At 46.5% G+C, this 19,804-nt stretch overlaps 1 protein-coding gene and 1 long non-coding RNA gene across 12 annotated transcripts in view; one reads left to right on the top strand and one right to left on the bottom strand.

The window, feature by feature from the left end:
• ttn.1 (titin, tandem duplicate 1) overlaps positions 1-19,804 on the top strand; it is a 236,951-nt gene that overhangs the window by 20,969 nt on the left and 196,178 nt on the right. For all 11 annotated transcript variants that reach the window (XM_079667095.1, XM_079667103.1, XM_079667097.1 and 8 more), the window contains exons 8-28: positions 4,269-4,331; positions 4,820-5,078; positions 5,264-5,318; positions 5,770-5,973; positions 6,414-6,556; positions 6,651-6,775; positions 7,645-7,872; positions 8,253-8,491; positions 8,884-9,116; positions 9,307-9,471; positions 9,575-9,743; positions 9,877-11,570; positions 11,697-11,978; positions 12,069-12,335; positions 12,711-12,983; positions 13,079-13,342; positions 14,479-14,739; positions 16,642-16,902; positions 17,117-17,380; positions 17,772-18,032; positions 18,445-18,703. In XM_079667095.1, coding sequence (XP_079523221.1) covers positions 4,269-4,331; positions 4,820-5,078; positions 5,264-5,318; positions 5,770-5,973; positions 6,414-6,556; positions 6,651-6,775; positions 7,645-7,872; positions 8,253-8,491; positions 8,884-9,116; positions 9,307-9,471; positions 9,575-9,743; positions 9,877-11,570; positions 11,697-11,978; positions 12,069-12,335; positions 12,711-12,983; positions 13,079-13,342; positions 14,479-14,739; positions 16,642-16,902; positions 17,117-17,380; positions 17,772-18,032; positions 18,445-18,703 — 5,969 coding nt within the window. The remainder of the gene's footprint in view (positions 1-4,268; positions 4,332-4,819; positions 5,079-5,263; positions 5,319-5,769; positions 5,974-6,413; positions 6,557-6,650; positions 6,776-7,644; positions 7,873-8,252; positions 8,492-8,883; positions 9,117-9,306; positions 9,472-9,574; positions 9,744-9,876; positions 11,571-11,696; positions 11,979-12,068; positions 12,336-12,710; positions 12,984-13,078; positions 13,343-14,478; positions 14,740-16,641; positions 16,903-17,116; positions 17,381-17,771; positions 18,033-18,444; positions 18,704-19,804) is intronic.
• LOC307030613 lies at positions 5,904-6,544 on the bottom strand. Its single transcript, XR_013805721.1, has 3 exons — positions 6,426-6,544; positions 6,124-6,187; positions 5,904-6,024 (listed from the first exon to the last, which is right to left on the bottom strand). It is a non-coding gene; the product is annotated as an uncharacterized lncRNA (long non-coding RNA).

The following is a 19,804-nucleotide window of genomic DNA, read 5'->3' as shown; positions in this document are numbered from 1 at the left end:
ATTCAGTTTCAAAAGGTATTTGTGACTAAATAAAAATATGTTTAGACCCTTTCCTCCTCCTGTTGAGCTTCAGTTCAGATTTGTGATTAATTTTTTCCTTCATGTTTTTATGTTTAATGTCTGTTGTGAAAAACCCTGAGAATCCGTCTCTCTGTTAAACGTCACAGGGTTTATCCCAACGAGGAACAAAAACCCCTGGCGGGGGTCTCACTGGATAGACCCTCTGTCCAAACACAACGTGTTACATTCTGATTCTTTACGGTTCATTTCAATTTGAATATCACTATATATTTTCATTTAGACCCCAGTGTCAGCTGGACGTGTTAGCCGTATAAAATCACATTTTAAAGTCCTTTCATTTGAAATCAAAGCGTGAATCATCCTGCCGTCCCGTTGGTTCCATCTCATCCCTCTCATTTCATCATGGACATTTTTATCATCAGTTTTGTCTCAACGTCTTGGAAATGTAACGTCTTGATTTGGATTCAGCCTCAGTCTGTGGACATGGAGTCAGCCGAGGCCTCCAGTCCCTCCCCGGGTGGCGACCACCATCTCTCCGACATTAACTCATACGGAGAAGAAGAACAAGAAGAACAAGACCTTGGGGAAAGTTTGGATGAGCCAGACTCGATGTCGTCGGGCGAAGAAGAGTCCGGCAGAGCTCCTGAAAGTAGTGCTAACATGCTAACGGAGGACAATAGCAAAGAAGACAAGACGGAGGAGACGAGCTTTAGTCCGTCGTTCCTCTTCGAAGACCTGTCCTCCGTTTCCAAAGGCGGAGAAGGATTTCATAACGTCTCGTCCGATCTGTCCGACGATCTTCCTTCTGTTAGCGCCGACTGTCAGCAGGTAGCTCCTTGTTAGGGCGGACACGTCTTCGTCTTTAAACACGTCTTCGTCTTTAAACACGTCTTCGCCTTTAAACACGTCTTCGTCTTTAAACACATCTTCTTTTTTCACGTTGGTTTCTTCACGGAAAGATGTCAGTGTTGTATTCGCTGCATGTCACACAGATGGGCATGTGATCATCTTAAATGTTGCTGTGAGTACATGTACATGCTAAATACCAGTATCCTCAGATTCACAGGAAGATGGTATCTGCTGACAGACACACATTACCAACAACCGTCAAACAATCCATTCATTTAAATTAAGTTGTTTGGAATCAAACCTTTTTATGAATCAGAGTTTTTTTCTGTCAGTTTCCAAAAAACCGGATATCGTTTTGATCCAGGTTTTGATAATCAGGAAATGATGTTTGATCTCAAAAACCAGACTCTCTGAGTGACTGCAGGACGTGTACATATACTCACTTTGTGATTCGTGGAGAGTTTCTGTGTCTATGACAGAGGCAGGAAGGTCGGGGGGGTCAAACACTTTCATTAAACTCGTGATTCCTGTTCCCTCCTTTAGTAAATCAGGTGCAGTTAAAGTTGAGTCACATCTGGAAATCTTGAATGATTATTATACTAAGAGCATAGAAAGCAAAAGAGATGATTTTTACCTGACAGAATCAGGAGCTGATTAGCCTAGCTTAGCATAAAGCTCGCTAGTTTGGCTCTGTCTCCATTTGTAACGTTCAATCACAAACATCTCACGAAAGTAAACAGACAGGAAGGAAGTAAACAAACAGGAAGTAAACAAACAGACTGGAAGGAAGTTAACGAACTTGGTTTTCTTGGCATCTACCACCAGCTGCAGATCCAAGAATAAAATATATTCTTTGGCGGAGGGAACAAAGGTAAACTAATTGGGATCTAATTGGAAGCTAATTGGCACCTATGATAAGCCCCCCCCCCCCCCTGTCATGGCCGCCCTCCCATCGTTGTGCTGCTGGTTGTGTCTGCAGGCGGGGGGGGGGAAGGCGGTGGCGGTTGCCACGGTGATGGCCGCCGTAGATCTGGCTCGCGTCCGTCAGCCCGTTGTGGGCGGGGCTGAAGACGAGGAGGCCGGGCTTACGCAGCTCGCTGTCAGTCAACAGGTGGCAGAGGGTCACATGGTCACACCTGAACACCTCAACCAGGTCAGCTGGGAACAGACCACGTTACCAAGAGATTTGAACACCTTCAGATCACTCAGAATATTATACCACTCTGAAAACAAGAACTCCAGATCATTTTAAAATCAGATGCTGATCGGCTTTATTGTCCCTTGTGTTACTGTTTGATCGTGGATAAGAGCAGGTTTGATAAAGGTCATTTGGTATCACATAAGTACCATCAAAACTATAGGGAATTATAAACTGAATAAAAAAGACTTATAAACGTCTTCACAATAATCTGAACTATTGGCGAGTGCTTAGTAACTGGGATCTGAAAGGACAAGTCTCTTGATAATCAGTCATTATTTGCAGTACCTATATATACTTACATATAAATATACACATTGTGACGCTGCTGTGTTGGTTACCCCAGATTCAGACAGAGACCCCCCCCCAGGTGGACTCTGGTCTCGCCCCTCTTCCTCATTTCACAGTTTCTAAAGTTTCTGTCCCGAAACACGAGGCTAGCTCCGAGGTAAGAGCGGCGTCATCGGGCAACACTAATCATCTGTAGAAATAAGAGGAAGTGGACTTCAATAATCAACCTGACCCTCAGTTAATCACCTGACTTCCTGTTAATCACCTGACTTCCTGTTGCCTGTCTCTTATTCTGGCTGTATCCCCTGGAGCTAACGAGCTAACGAGTTAAATATCTTAGGGTCAGGGATAGAGCATCTGATAGCATGCCGTACAGGTTGTTGTTCTAATATAACTCACAAGATAATGATGTAATGTGAGTAAAGCTACTGTAGTTAGCTGCACACCGTTAGCATCTCCTGTCAGAACAGCTGATCTGTTTTAGCTTTAACACTTTAAGAAAAACTCATTTGGTTTTCCCTGAAATGCTGACTTGCTGGAAACTGTAGTTAATAAAATAATAAAGTGAACCCCCCCTGCTGTAGCTTTAATAAACTAATGTCCGTAGCCCATCCCCCCCCCCCCCCCAGTTTAACAAGCACAGTGGTTTACCTGATCCTGCTGTAGCTGTAATAAACCAGTACACCCCCTCCAGTGCTATAGATGTAATAAACCAACCCCCCCCCAGGTCTCCATCGCCGGCTCGGCGGTCGCCGCTCTGCACAGAGAGTTCTGTTCCTCTTCTGGTGGGGTGAGAAAGATCATCAAACCAGTGAAGTCTCCCAGTCCGTCCCGTACTAAGATCCTGGAGATGGAGTCTGTCCCCCCCCCTTTCCGAAGCCCCTCCCCCTTCAGAGGCTTCACCCAATCATATGAGGCCGTGCTGTCGGGGGGGCAGGAGGCGGGATATGAGGAGTGGGGAGTCCAGGTTTGTGACCCGGCTGGATCTGAGCAGGACAAGAAAACCTGATCACAGTTCAGAGAAGGTCCGGAGGTTTAGGGTCCGGAGGTTTAAAGTTCGGAGGTTTAAGGTTCGGAGGTTTAGGGTTCGGAGGTTTAAAGTTCGGAGGTTTAAGGTTCGGAGGTTTAAGGTTCGGAGGTTTAGGGTCCGGAGGTTTAAGGTCCGGAGGTTTAGGGTCCGGAGGTTTAGGGTCCGGAGGTTTAGGGTCCGGAGGTTTAAGGTCCGGAGGTTTAGGGTCCGGAGGTTTAGCGCAGACGCTCCTGAGGAAGACCCCTCTACGAGACAACTTTAAAGTTCTTTAGATATCACGGGGAAACACAATACAGGCATCACTTTGATTTAGAAAAGATGAAGACACCACAGTTTGCTTGATAACGTCTGCAGAAAACATTAACATAGTAATTTAAACTCTTGAACATTTAGAAAGACTTACAGCATCAAGACCTCGCTGAGCTGAGCCAAAATGTCTACCTTCAATACAACCAATACAAACGTTTCATTAAACTGACATACACTTCCTATCTGTATAAAAACGTGTTGTGTTCCCATATTGAGGAGAAGACACCAGGTGCTTCCTGACTTCTAGGGTAGACGTTTAGGTCAGGTTTTCTTGTGTGAAAATCCAGTCAGGAAACTTCACGCACAAAACATATATTTGTGTTTGAATCATTCTTTTAACTTCACTCTAACAAAAACGTTACCGTGCTCATCGACGCTATTGACCCCCCATCCTCACCTGTTCATCAGCCTCATCCTGTCTCTGTCCTGTGTGTGTCCTGTGTGTGTCCTGTGTGTTTCCTGTGTGTTTGTCTGTCCTGTGTGTGTGTGTGTGTGTGTGTGTGTGTGTGTGTGTGTTCTTGTAGCATGTAGTTGTATTGTAATGAGCTAACGGAGGTGTTTCTCCATCAGGTGACGGAGGCAGCAGCCGTGCCGTCAGCCGGCGGCGCCGTGGTTCCTCCCACCCTGGTGTCGGTGAGTCCTCCTGAAACCATACGCTTCTTTAACTGAGTTTATATACGTATTGTTAGAAAACTCTCCCTGGTCCCCGTCTTGAGCTTGAACCTCAGGATCCATGTATCTGTGATCCTCTCCAGAATGGAAGTAGTCATCACATACAGAGCATCAACTAGTTCCTGAACAGAGTCCTTCACATGCTGATATCCAAGAGAGGGAGTTCCTCAGTCACAAGATGGAGGAATAGAAAGCAGTATTCAATGTTTACTTCAGATTAGCTCCACGTCAGAAATGAGCATGCTTGTCATATGTCTCTCTCCATAGAGGCTGAATCATCATGTTAATCACATAGCTATCATATGCCTCAAACAGTCCTGATGCTCTTCTAGGTAATCACACATCCTGTCATGTTGGGGTACCTTTGTTATGATGCTACTCTCATATTGGATGAAGACATTCAGTATTTTCCCAATGCGTACTAACTGTTCTGAGTGCTGTGTGTGCAGGGTCTGAAGAACACCAACGTGACGGAGGGTGAGTCGGTGACGCTGGAGTGTCAGATTAGCGGAAACCCCGCCCCAAGCATCATGTGGTTCAGAGAGGACTACAAGATCGAGAGCAGCATCGACTTCCACATCTCCTACGAGAGTACCATTGCTCAAATGGTGATCCGTGAGGCCTTCGCCGAGGACAGCGGGCGCTTCACCTGCACCGCCACGAGCGAGGCGGGCACCGTCAGCACCTCCTGTTACCTGCTGGTCCAGGGTCAGCTACAGACATTATTATAATTTACTGTCACTTAAAGAATACAAATAGCCCTCAAAGTCCTCAGAAACATGTCAATACCTTTAAGACTCTTGGTGTTCCTCTTCTGTTTTTACTTTATATTTCTTTACACTAATGTATTTAACTCTATGTTTCTTCCTATCTAACCTGTGGTTGTCCTGCAGTGTCCGAGGACATCGAGAGCAGAGAAGAGGTGGCTGCAGAATCTGCAGAGAAACCGTGAGTGCACCATAAACACCAGTTTATATCCTTCACAACTTTACTGAACATGTCGGTAACATTTAACAAAAAATGTAATGAGAGGCAACTTTATTTAACATGTCCCCGATGACAAAGGTTTATAACAGCACTGATCCAAAAGATTGTAGAGGGAAACTGCATATTCTCCACCGCTGTGGTATCAATGCACTGTTAGTGGTTTGACGTGACATTTGTTTACTTTCCACAAAGTACAAAGACTGTGTAAAGGTGCCCTTTAAAACATTTGAAATTGGAGAGTAAGACATAAAGTGGGAAATACTGAGTCACAGTCAGTTGGAACATTGGTTTAATGATCTTTAATATTTAGATGTGGTGCAGCTTGATTACCGTTGTCTATCTCCAGAAAACACACTCTCTATTGGACTGAGCGTACAGAGATGTAATGCTAACAGGAGGTTTGTGTGTGCAGAGAAAGAGAAGAGGCTCCAGAGGAGACGGAGTCTCAGGTGAGCGAAGCCAACGTCCCGGACGTCGCCCCCGTCTTCTTCCGGAAACCCAGCATTCAGAAGCTGGAGGAGGGGGGCAGCGTGGTGTTCGACTGCAAGGTGGGAGGGAGCCCCAAACCTCACGTCATCTGGAAGAAGGGCGGCGTCCCGCTCACTACTGGATACAGGTGGGTCAGGAACACACCGGCTGTGAAGGCAATGTACCTCATGTCCTGGGGCTGTCAAACATATAACAAACCCAGAGCAGTTTTTACAATCCAGGGAATTCTCAACCATATCTCAGCGACATGTTGCACCACGTAATTTAATGTGAAAACCTGAATTTTGAGTTTCTAACTCAGAGCATGAAGATCGATCTTCTACTGGAACAAGGTTTTAACCCTAAAAAGGAAAGACACAGTGATGGTTTTAGATTTGATCAAACCAATGCGAAAGTGCAACAGAGGATATATCCCCATGACTGTAAGTCTATCACAGTCTTTGCTCTTTAAAGTCTAAGCAAAGATCAATGTAGTCATTGTATCTGTAATGCACACTGCAGCCTGTAGGGGGCAGCAGCTCTCTTTGAATGATCTTTAACACACCCCTCACCCCCTTCCTCCATCAGATATAAAGTTACCTATAAGAAGGAGACCGGCGAATGTAAGCTGGAGATCTCCATGACCTTTGCCGATGACGCCGGAGAATACTCGGTGTTCGCCAAGAACCAGTTGGGAGAAGTTTCTGCCTCTGCAGACCTGCTGGAGGAAGGTAGGAAACTCCTCTGTCAGAAACACCTGCAGCGAGGAAGAGGTTAGAGGAGAAGAAGTGCTGCAGTCTAACGCTGAACGCTTTGTTTCGACAGAGGAATACGAAGCCCTGATGAAGAAACAGGAAGCCACCTTTAAGACTGAAGTGACAGCCATGGTGCAGGAGCCCACCGCCGGGGCGACCCCCATGGAGCAGACCTCAACCATTATAACCGGACAGGTAGGAGCAGATTTATAGCATGGAGGTATAAAGAGAACTGGTCCAGTGGACTTTCTGGGGCTTGGTCTAGGACTCATAGAGCATTGGGTTTAAACAGTTACCTTAAACCCAAACCAAATTTGTAAAAAAGGTAACAGCTTGTCACACAAAGTTGAAGGAGGAAAGCATGGAGTTTTTATATTGGTTCTCAGATCAACACAGTCTCAGTGAAAGTCTCTGCATGCCGACCTGGTTAGGGTGAGGGTTAAAGACACATCTTGAAGTCTCTGCATGCTGACCTGGTTAAGATGAGGGCTAAAGACACATCTTGAAGTCCCTGCATGCTGACCTGGTTAGGGTGAGGGTTAAAGACACATCTTGAAGTCTCTGCATGCTGACCTGGTTAAGATGAGGGCTAAAGACACATCTTGAAGTCCCTGCATGCTGACCTGGTTAGGATGAGGGCTAAAGACACATCTTGAAGTCTCTGCATGCTGACCTGATTGAGGTGAGGGCTAAAGACACATCTTGAAGTCCCTGCATGCTGACCTGGTTAGGATGAGGGCTAAAGACACATCTTGAAGTCTCTGCATGCTGACCTGGTTAGGGTGAGGGCTAAAGACACATCTTGAAGTCTCTGCATGCTGACCTGGTTAGGATGAGGGCTAAAGACACATCTTGAAGTCTCTGCATGCTGACCTGATTGAGGTGAGGGCTAAAGACACATCTTGAAGTCTCTGCATGCTGACCTGGTTAGGGTGAGGGTTAAAGACACATCTTGAAGTCTCTGCATGCTGACCTGGTTAGGATGAGGGCTAAAGACACATCTTGAAGTCTCTGCATGCTGACTTGGTCTTAATAAACGTTGTCCCGCCTCCTCTGGTCTGCAGGACTTCCATCTGTCTGCCATCGAGCAGAGGATCATCCACGAGTACGAGCTCGTCATCATGAAGTTTACCTACAGAGAGATCGTGACGGAGGACGGAGAATTGATCGTGACCTCTGACCCCAACGAGGCCGTGCAGCCCATCTTCGACACCCCCGTCAAAAACTACAGGATCTTGGAGGGTATGGGGGTCACCTTCCACTGCAAGAGCAGCGGGATGCCCCTCCCCAAGGTACTGCTCTTTATGTTGAATATGAACAAATGATGGGTTTTTTCTCAGGGTTACTCTTCTCAGAATTTCAGAATTTGACCTTTTTTTCAGAATTCCTTTTTTTTCTCAGAAATCCTTTTTTCTTTAAATTATGAAATTTTCTCAACATTTCAGAATTTTACTTTTTTCTCCGATTTGGACAGAAATCATAAAGTGGTGTTAATTTGTGGGGATTATCCTGCTGAACTAAACGTGAAAGCATCATAAACATCTGTTTGACACAGAGATTATTTTCTGCCATAATCCAAAATCACACGGAGGAATCCCATTGGACCAGAGTGATGATGCCTTCAGGAACACAGAAACACCTGCAGCTCTGTATGACTGTTTGTCTTCCACAGATTGCCTGGTTCAAAGACGGCCAGCGCATCAGATCAGGTGACCGATACCAGATGGAGGTTCTCCAGGACGGACGAGCCAGCCTGCGCCTCCCTGTGGTGCAGCCGGAGGACGAGGGCGTCTACACCGCCTTCGCCAGCAACATCAAGGGGAACTCCGTCAGCTCCGGAAAGCTCTACGTTGAGTCCGGAGCTGGAGCTCCTCAAAGATACACACCACAACCTGCCATGCAAAGAATCCGGTAAGGGCTCTTTTCAAGAAACAGAGAAACTGGAACTCCTGACGTTGCGCCTTTTGCTAACATTAGCTAACTTAAGATGTGACTGCTAAAATGTTTGAGGGGAAAATGTATTCCAATGACACTGACCCCACAACACATTATGGTTTGGCTATTAATGAAGGTCCGGGTTAAAAACTGTAAATAATTTATGTTGTAATTGTACGGTTGGAATAAAATCAAAGCAGTATGACTGTCCTTATAATGCTTTCTGTGCTACTTCAGCCATTTAAAACCGTAGCTGTACTGTACACTGTGTGTGTCAGATGATCTTAGTGGTTTTCTTCTGTAGCATAGACCCGTACACCTGTAGACCAGTACACCTGTAGACTTCATGGCCTCCTCTCCCCTCTCAGATCCTCGTCTCCTCGCTCTATGAGTCGGTCTCCTGGACGTTCCTCCAGCCGTTCTCCCGGACGCTCTCCGGCCCGCCGGCTGGACGAGACGGACGAGGCTCAGCTGGAGAGACTCTACAAACCCGTGTTCGTCATGAAGCCCGCCTCATGTAAATGCTCTGAGGGCCAGACGGCACGCTTCGACCTGAAGGTGGTCGGCAGACCGATGCCCGAAACATACTGGTTCCACAACGGTGAGTCTCAGTACAGATCAGTCCACAGGGTCTTCTAAAATAAATGTTGGGAGTTCATGTTGTTACGAAACCCCTGTAGTCTGCAAATGTCTGGACTGAAAATAAACACCCAATGGGCGATTGGTTTAGAGCAACAGGCTTTAAGATTTGTTGGTCTGACAATAACATGTGTGTCTCGTGACCTCCTCAGGACAACAAGTGGTTAGCGACTACACTCACAAGATCGTGGTTAAAGAGGACGGGACCCAGTCCCTGATCATCGTCCCTGCCATGCCTCATGACTCTGGAGAGTGGACCGTGGTGGCACAGAACCGGGCCGGACGCTCCAACATCTCCGTCACGCTCACCGTGGACGGTAAGACTGCAGAACTGTGTTAAAGACGACACTGAGGCATTTATTTGCCATCAGCCGGCTCTGTTACTGACTGTTACTGAGGTTTTTTATATTTGTTTTCCAGCCAAAGAGACGCTGTTGCGACCCCAGTTCACAGAGAAGCTGAAGAACCTGAGTGTGAAGCAGGGCACTCTGGTGGAGCTGGCTGTCAGAGCCATCGGAAACCCGCTACCCGACATCGTCTGGCTGAAGAACAGCGACATCATCTCCCCACACAAGCACCCCAACATCAGGTAGCTCTCAGAGCAGACGTCATATATTTGATATAATTGCATAAACTGGAAAACAATCAGAAGCTTTTTCTATAATAGATAAATCCTGTTATTTGTATGCACATTTTTCTCACACGACTGATCCATCTTGCAGGGTGGAGGGAACCAAAGGAGAGGCCAAGTTTCAGATCCCGTCGGCCGCCGGTGCAGACAGCGCCTGGTACACGGCCACAGCCATCAACAAGGCTGGCAGAGACACCACCCGCTGCAGGGTCAACGTGGAGGTGGACCAAGTGGAGCCCGAACCAGAGAGGAAGCTTGTTATTCCCAAAGGAACCTACAAAGCTAAAGATATCGCAGCGCCGGAGCTGGAGCCCCTGCACCAGCGTTACGGCCAGGACCAGTGGGAGGAGGGCGACCTGTACGACAAAGAGAAGCAGCAGAAGCCTCAGTTCAAGAAAAAGCTGACCTCCATCAGGATGAAGCGCTTTGGCCCGGCTCACTTCGAGTGCCGGCTGACGCCCATCGGAGACCCCACCATGGTGGTGGAGTGGCTGCATGACGGGAAACCCCTGGAGGCGGCCAACAGGCTGCGCATGGTCAACGAGTTCGGATACTGCAGTCTGGACTACGAAGCGGCGTACGCCAGAGACAGCGGCGTCGTCACCTGCAGAGCCACAAACAAGTACGGGGCGGATCAGACGTCCGCCACACTGGTGGTGAAGGACGAGAAAGGCCTGGTGGAGGAGACTCAGCTCCCTGAAGGCAGGAAGGGGGCTCATCGGATGGACGAGATGGAGCGCATGGCTCACGAGGGCGGACCTACAGGTGTCACCACTGATGACGAGTTTGAGAAGATCAAACCTGAGATCGTGCTTCTTCCTGAACCCGCCAGCCTAAAGGAGGGTGACACGGCTCGCTTCCGCTGCAGAGTCACCGGCTACCCAACTCCCAAGGTCAACTGGTACCTCAACGGGCAACTCATACGCAAAAGCAAAAGATACAGACTCCGGTACGACGGTATTTACTTCCTGGAGATCACAGAAATCAAATCCTATGACTCAGGAGAGGTGAAGGTGACGGCGGAGAACAACCTGGGCGTGGTCGGACACACGGTGAAGCTGGAGATCGTGGAGAAAGAGGACAACAGGACTCAACTGCGTCGTACCGAGGTGAAACCCGCCGCTGCCCCTGCCGAACTTGGAAAAGCTACATTCGAGGTTGTTAAGGCTGAGAAACCCTCCGAGGACTCCGCGCTGAAGGAGGTGGTGAAGTTGAAGAAGGCCCAGAGGAATGTGCACGCTAAATCCACGGAGGAGTCCGATGAGCTGCGTGGGAAGTTCAAGCGCCGTACGGAGGAAGGCTACTACGAGTCCATCACCGCCGTGGAGCTCAAGTCCCGCAAGAAGGACGAGTCCTACGAGGATCTGCTGAAGAAGACAAAGGAGGATCTGTTGCATCGCGCCAAGGCACAGGAGGAGGCGGCGAAGAAGAAAGCGGAGGAGGAGCTCAAAGTGACCGCAAAGTCTCTGAAACCAGAGCGTGTGAAGCTGTCCGCCAGCATGGAGGCCCCCAGGATCCTGGAGCGCATCACCAGCCAGACAGTTTCTCTGGGAGACGAAGTGAAGTTCAGGGTCCGGGTGGTGGGCAGACCAGAGCCTGAGTGCCAGTGGTTCAAGAACGGCGTTCAGCTGGAGAAGACGGAGCGGGTGAACTGGTACTGGCCCGAGGACCAGGTCTGCGAGCTGGTCATCAGAGACGTAGAGCCCGAGGATTCAGCCAGCATCATGGTGAAGGCCAGCAGCCGCGCCGGAGAGACGTCCAGCCACGCCTTCCTACTGGTGCAAGGTAACGCCACCGTTTACAAGAAGTTCATATCTGTAGGTCAGGAGCATCTGGCCAAACTCTTTATCAGTTAACGTTTCTCCTACATGTGCATTTAATTAAACTTTGTGCATTGTTGTCATTCTGCAGCCAAGCAGGTGATCAAGTTCACCCAGCCGCTGGAGGAGGTCCAGGCCAAAGAGAAGGATACCATGGCCACCTTCGAGTGTGAGACCAACGAGCCCTTCGTCAAAGTCAAATGGCTGAAGAACAACCAGCAGATCTTCACCGGAGACAAGTACAGGATGCACGCCGACAGAAAGGTCCACTTCCTGTCAGTGCTGGTGATCAGCATGAAGGACAACGCCGAGTTCTCCTGCATGATGATTGACGACGAAGACGTGAAGACCACCGCAAAGCTCACCGTAGAAGGTGGGTCAGCTGAAAGATAACCAGTCATTGCTCTAAAGAGAGGTTTCTCTTTGTGTATTTAACAGGACGTTTCCCCTTGTATGTAAACAGGTGCTCCACTGGAGATGGTGAAGCAGCTGGAGAGCACCGAGGTCCCAGAGACATACTCGGCAGAGTTTGAGTGCGTGGTTTCCCGTGAGGACACTGAAGGCAGCTGGTTCTTCGGAGAGAAGGAGATCTCCGCCAGCAGCAAATACGTCATTTCCTCCCGCAGAGGCAGACACAGCCTCTCCGTTAAAGACGTGAAGAAGGAGGACCAAGGCAAATACTCCTTCAAAACCGGAGAGTTCAAGACCAGCGCCTCCCTGAAGATGAAACGTGAGTTGTGGAAGTCTGGCTGAGTTTCGTGACTTTTCTTCTAGGATGGCCTGACAGTGCTCCAGAAACAAGTCACAAGGTGCATCATACTCCAGAGCTGTCAAATAAAACTCTTCTTTACTTGGGTCCGAGCTCGATCAGTGTCCCTGGATCCCACGATATAGGACTTTTTGTTATTTTTCAAAAGTTATTTACAAAAGTTTTCATATATTCTGCTGTATTCTTTTTACAATATTTTTGAGAGCCTTAAGGATTTGAGTATTTCTCAGTTTCCTAGAGTAACTCCTATGTCTTGTTTAGTGCACTGACCTTCGTGTAAAGTCTTTATTTATCTGTTATAAATAATTATTATAATGTCTTTTTCTCCCCTTGCAGTTCGCCCGATCACCTTGATGAAGCCGCTCAGCGACCTGACGGTGTGTGAGGGCGACATCGCTCAGCTGGAGGTCCGTTTCTCCCAGGAGAACGTGGAGGGCAGCTGGATGAAGGACGGGAAGTCGGTCACGGCGTCCGACCGCGTCCACGTGGTCGTCGACAAACAGATCCACAAGCTGCTGATCGAAGACACCAGCAAGGTTGATCATGGGATGTATTCCTTCGTGGTCCCTGATCACGCCATCTCCACCAGCGCCAAGGTCGTCATCCAGAGTAAGACGCCAACGAAACAATTATCTTATTTCGTGTATAGTGATGTATTTCCTGTACAGTGATATTGATACTGAAGTATTTCCTGTGTATTTCAGCGATCGGCGTGTTGACCCCTCTGAAGGACACGAGTGCAGTTGAAGGCACAAAGGCGGTGCTGGAGACAAAGATCTCAGCGCAGGACGTTCTCTCTGTGAAGTGGTTCCTGAACGGGAAGCTGCTGACGGCCAGCGATCGGGTGCAGATGGTGGCGAAGGGATCCAAACAGAGGCTCGTCTTCAACCGGACCTTCGCCTCGGACCAGGGCCAGTACAAGCTGCTGGTGGGCCGGGCCGAGACCAGCTGCCAGTTCACCGTCCAGAGTGAGTTTACTGATGTCTTCATGTCAGGGAGAGAGAAAGAGAAAGAGATTGGAGATATCAAAGAGAACCTCCAGAATCCACATCCAGGAGTTTATTAGACTAACTTTGTGTGTTTGTGTACATTTCTTCTAAATTCACCAAAAGTTTGCATCTAATACTAACGTTTAGCAGCTAATGTTAACCGTTTTAGCAGCTAATGCTAACTGTTTTAGCAGCTAATGCTTACTGTTTTAGCAGCTAATGCTAACTGTTTTAGCAGCTAATGCTAACTGTTTTAGCAGCTAATGCTTACTGTTTTAGCAGCTAATGCTAACCGTTTTAGCAGCTAATGCTTACTGTTTTAGCAGCTAATGTTAACCGTTTTAGCAGCTAATGCTAACCGTTTTAGCAGCTAATGCTTACTGTTTTAGCAGCTAATGTTAACCGTTTTAGCAGCTAATGCTTACTGTTTTAGCAGCTAATGCTAACTGTTTTAGCAGCTAATGCTTACTGTTTTAGCAGCTAATGCTAACCGTTTTAGCAGCTAATGCTAACTGTTTTAGCAGCTAATGCTTACTGTTTTAGCAGCTAATGCTAACTGTTTTAGCAGCTAATGCTTACTGTTTTAGCAGCTAATGCTAACTGTTTTAGCAGCTAATGCTTACTGTTTTAGCAGCTAATGCTAACTGTTTTAGCAGCTAATGCTAACCGTTTTAGCAGCTAATGCTAACTGTTTTAGCAGCTAATGCTTACTGTTTTAGCAGCTAATGCTAACCGTTTTAGCAGCTAATGCTAACTGTTTTAGCAGCTAATGCTAACTGTTTTAGCAGCTATTTCTAATTGTTTTAGCAGCTAATGCTAACTATTTTAGCGTCTAATGCTCACTTTTGCCAACACTTTGGAAGTTAGGGATATGTAAAAAAATACTTTGAATTAAAATGTCTTGAATCAATCCTTAAATAAGTGTTAAAAATAGTAAGACATTGAGGTAGAAATGTTTAATATAATAATACAAATAGTATAACCAGTTCCTGCAGCTGATTAAATAATATATATACGTATAAGCGTCTTTGAGCATTAGTAAAAGCGCTATAAAAATCCAATGTATTATTATTACTGTATAAGATATATATTAAAGATCCCCTGTCCCCCACCAGCCGTGCAGATCCTGAAGCCGATCAAAGACCAGGAGTGCTCCGAGTCGGAGAACGTGGTTTTCGACGCAGAAGTTTCTCACGCCGGCATCGACGCCTTCTGGACCTTCAAGAGGCAGCCTCTGAAGGCCGGGCCGAAACACAAGATGGAGTCCAAGAACAAGCGTCACACGCTGACCGTCATGAACTCCATGAAGGACGAGGAGGGCGAGTACATGTTCGCCGCCGGGGAGAAGATGTGCACCGCTATGCTCACCGTCTCCGGTAACTACATCTCTTTCTAAACATTCTACACTGTTTTCTTCAAATTTCTGTTGAATCCTGATTTTCAAATCTGTGTCTTTGTTTATTAAATCAACTTTCTTTAATGAGTATATAATTGTTTTTTGAGCGCAGTGGTGATGTATTTGATGCTGAACGTAAGCAAGTAGGTATTGCAGCAGATGTGATATAATTGATATTACATTACATGTCATTTGTTAGACGCTCTTATCCAAAGCGACTTACATACATTCAGTACTGTGGACAATCCCCACAGGAGCAGTTTGGGGTTCTCAATTGTGATCTGGTATCAGCTAATGTTGACTCTCTGACGTCACAAAACTCTGCATTTATTGGAGAAACACTTTTACAGCAACCACTGGAATATCATTATAATAATAAAATCATAATTACTTAATCAGCTTCCAGAGAACATGCAGACCTCTGCATCACTCTGTTTTAAAAAAAAAAGCCTCAAAAGAAATGTTACTGGCTGTCCTTTATTTTATTCTAACCTTTATGCTCTTAACCTTTTTTATATTACCATATTTCATTCAATATGCTCCTTAGATAACATTTTATTTGATTGTATTTTCTCCTCCTAGCATTGTGAAGCACCTTGAGATGACGTTTTTAAAGTGTACTCTATAAATGAAATGTATTACTTACAGCAGTGGTCACCAACCTTTTTAAGCCCAAGATCACCGACCTCGGCCTAGGTGAAAGGAGAGATCTACCTATTGCAGAATTGAGTGAAAAAGACGGCCCAGATAGTGCTTCCAATTTGAGGCCTTTTATATCTGGCTCATCTGAATGACTGTTACAATGAAGGCTCCATAATCAGCTCACGGCATATATGCAGGGGTAAAGTGCTATTGGGGGGCGGACCTCACCTCCTCTAGGGGGGTCCTCACCTCCTCTAGGGGGGTCCGGTGGGATGCACCCCCGGGAAGATATTTTTTTTAATATTGAAGTTGAAAGCATCATTCTGGTGCACTTTGAGAGCAACATTAAGAGATCTATGGATACCTCTCTCAGCACCCAGATGAAACACAACTGGAAACAGATGTTCTTTTTCTTTATGGATATTTTATAAATCACATTAAACTGTATTTTATACCAACTTGTTTTACTGCCATATAGTAGGCTATTTCATACCTGTTTTTCATTTATTCTCTTATTGTTTGTATAACTATAATGATCATATGAAGGTGTGCCGCGGAAATAATCTTTTGAATAATTTGTGACAAAACCGTTCTAAACACTCAGAGAGTCCTTTAGCTCACCTGAGCCCCTCAGTCTGACAGGGGAAGACTCTCCTCCAGCTTGTTGTGGAAACAGCTCCTTATGTCCGTTAGTGCAGCTAGCTAACCAGATGCTAACATCACGGTCCCCGCTAGCACCGGTCCCTCTCTCTCCCTCCCTCTCTCCCTCTCTCTATCACACTAAATGCGCTATCGCCACACACACACAGAGCCGAGCTTGAATGACACAAGCACACGTGTATTTCCATGCAACTCTCTGATTGGTCTGGTGTGTTGCCTCTGTTGCATTCACTGAACACGGGAAATTACAGTCCTGCCGTCCTCTCTTGTATCATGATGAGGTTCACTTTAAGCACGGTTAATGTATTATATTATTGAGGTGTCTCAAATATACGTCAATCAAGTGGCACCTGCTAATGGGGTGGTGGATGATAGGTTTACATCTAAAAACGTATTTTTCAAACATTATTATTTAAATTTTATTTTTCTTTCTTTTGTTACTTTTTTTTTAACGGTCCGCGACCGACCCGCACCACACTCGCGATCGACCAGTCGATCACGATCACTGACTTACAGTATAATAGTATATATATTTTATAATAATCTGTTTGTTCCTACCTCTCCTCCTCCCTGCCTCCAGGGGGAGCCATCAAGAAGCCCCTGAGGGACCTGGTGGTGGCCGACTCGCAGACGGCGGTGCTGGAGTGCGAGGTGGCGAGCCCCACGGCGGAGGGGAAGTGGCTGAAGGACGGGAACAATGTGGACTTTAATGAGAACACGAGAAGCGAGGTGAAGGGCGCCGTCAGACGCCTCGTCATCGCTATCACCAAGGCAACCGACGTGGGCGAGTACACCTATCAGGTGGCCACGTCCAAAACCACCGCCACCCTGCGGGTCGAGGGTACGTCTCTAAGCCTATTCACTCTGGATTCATATTTTTAACATTAGTTTTAGTTGTGAATCTTTAGCAGATGATGCTCCTCCGTGTGCTAATGGGTAATAAGCGGATAACAAATCATTTGTGATAACAGTTTCCTGCTAACGAAATACTAAGTGCTTATTTAATAATGATATATAATATAACCCTAACGAGTGCCTTGGTGTGTTTGCTGCAGCGGTGAAGATCAAGAAGACGCTGAAGAACCTGAACGTGGTGCAGACGCAGGACGCCTCGTTCAGCCTGGAGCTGACCCATAAGGACGTGAGGGGCGCGGCGTGGATCAAGAACGGCGTGGAGATCCTGCCCAGCGACAAGTACGAGATCATCATCGAGGGCGCGGTGCACACGCTGACGATCAGGAACTGCAGCACCAGCGACGAGTCCGTGTACTCCTTCAAACTTGGGAAGCTGTCGGCCAACGCCCGGCTCAACGTGGAGGGTACGACGACGATTCATTTACATCTTTTTATGTTTGATAAGAATATGTATATGTAATTAATAAAGTATTTAATTGTATTAAATTAAATGTATTGTTGGACATTTACTTAAACTTATGTTTTGACAAAGATCTTTTTTTATTGTTTATTATTAATTAATTTAGCATATTTTAGTAACTGGTTTCCGTAAAAAATGTTTTTCTATTTCCTTTATTTAATTTCATCTTTTCATTGCAGATTTGAATTCAATTCCTATGCTCATTAAAAATTTGTATTTCATCTTTTTAGGTCACATTTTTTGTTCAACTCATTTATTATTTTATATTCTAAAATAGAGCAATGGTCATAAACCCAGTTTCGCCCGAGATGAATTAAGAACTCTGTTCCCCACAGGCATTAAGATCCTGAAGAAGCCGAAGGACGTGACCTCCCTGCTGGGCGCGACCGCCGTGTTCGAGCTCGGTCTCTCCGAGGACGACATCCCCGTGAAGTGGATGTTCAACGGCGTGGAGCTGCAGACCAGCGACAGCTACAGGATGCTGTCGGAGAAGAAGACGCACAAGCTGATGGTGCAGGACGTAGACAACAGCAAGCAGGGGGAGTACAGCGCCGTGGCGGGGCACCTGCACTGCAGCGCACGCCTCATGGTCGAGTGTGAGTAGCACGTTAGCCTAGCACATTAGCCTAGCACCATAGCACTCTTTTTAGTTCAGGGTCCACATACAGCCCAATTTGATCTCAAGTGGGCCGGACCAGTAAAATCACAGCATAATAACCTGTAAATAACCCCTTAGCTTTAGTGGAAGAAATTACATTCTGACCATTTTAACATTCATGAACTTCCTTTTATAAAACATTAGAAACAAAATGACATTTCTTAAGAAGCATAAATGCAATTTCAACCATATCATGCCTCAGTTTATCATGAATGTCTTCTCTGTCATTTGAACACTTTGCAAAGTCATCCTGAGGATCGGACCCTCTGGCGGTCCAGTCTTGGTCTATGTTTGACCCCCCTGATATGAAGCATCCTGGATGTTTGCTGACCTGTGTTTCCCCCCTGCAGCCCTGAGAGTCACCAAGCCTCTGAAGAGCGTCTCGGTGCCGGAGACGCACACGGCGTCCTTCGAGTGTGAGGTCTCTCACTTCAACGTGCCGTCCACCTGGCTGAAGGACGGCGTGGAAATCGAGATGAGCGACAAGTTCAGGATCGTGGTCCAGGGGAAACTTCACCAGCTGAAGATCACCAACACGACCCGAGAAGACGCCGCCGAGTACACGTTCGTGTGTGGGAACGACCGAGTGTCCGCCAAGCTCACCGTCACCCGTAAGCTGTTAGCGAGCTATGTTACCTGAACTTCGTGCAAAGGCCACCTTCCTAATCATATCGTCAATTAATTACAGGATATGGGTGTCATGTGCACATTGTCTGTAATTGTCAGGGATCTCTTAAAAAATGTATTTACCCAAAATAGAAATCGACTTATTTGGCAAAATGGAGAATTGGAGAACCTATTAAAACATTTTACGCTCTGATGTTAACATTTTTATCTTTAAGAGTAAGAGAAAAATATATCTCCTTATTTTAAATCATTGAAATACGTCAGGAATAAAAGAGACCCCAGGACGCTTCTCTGGGGAACTCCGCACTCATTAACATGAAGCACAACCATCTTTTACTTTGAAAGTCTAGAGCCATAAGTCCACAATAACAAATAAGGAGGTAAAATAGTGCAGGAACAGAGATGCAGGAATTAGGAATATTCTTCATTTGTGAAGTATTTCAAACATCATGCTTTCTGCTTCTTAACTATCCATGTTGTCCTGCAGCCATCCTGATCTCCACGATGCTGAAGGACCTGAACGCTCAGGAGAAAGACACGGTGACCTTCGAGGTGACGGTGAACAACGAGAACGTGACGTACAAGTGGCTGAAGAACGGCGTGGAGATCCGCTCCACGGACCGCTGCCAGGCGCGCTGCAAGCAGCTGACGCACACGCTGAGCATCAGGAATGTTCACGGAGGAGACAGCGCCGCCTACAGCTTCAGCGCCGGGTCGGCCATCACCACCGCCAAGCTCCACGTGGAGGGTAACATCTCTCTCTTTGTTCCTTTCTGCTCTGCTTGGGGCTCCACCAGCATCATTTCTTCACTCTCTTTCATTTTGTCAGCCACTTGTTGTTTATTGGAATTTGCATTTACATATGGTAGTTACATCAGAATGAGATTCAGAATGGAGTTTATTGCGAGGTTTACACATCGAGGGAATTGCTTTGGTGTGTGGTTGTGCAAACATGAACAACATGAGAAAGTAAGAGAAGGTCAGGAATACGATTATAAAATTAAAGTATTTTTAAAATCTAACTTGGTTCTGACCAGTGTTATTTTTCCTGCGATGTAAACATTTTTGTTTTGTACCCACTGC

Source organism: Notothenia rossii, assembly GCF_949606895.1.
Source record: "Notothenia rossii genome assembly, chromosome: 2".
Taxonomy (NCBI): domain Eukaryota; kingdom Metazoa; phylum Chordata; class Actinopteri; order Perciformes; family Nototheniidae; genus Notothenia; species Notothenia rossii.
This window is presented reverse-complemented; position numbering and strand designations above follow the sequence as displayed.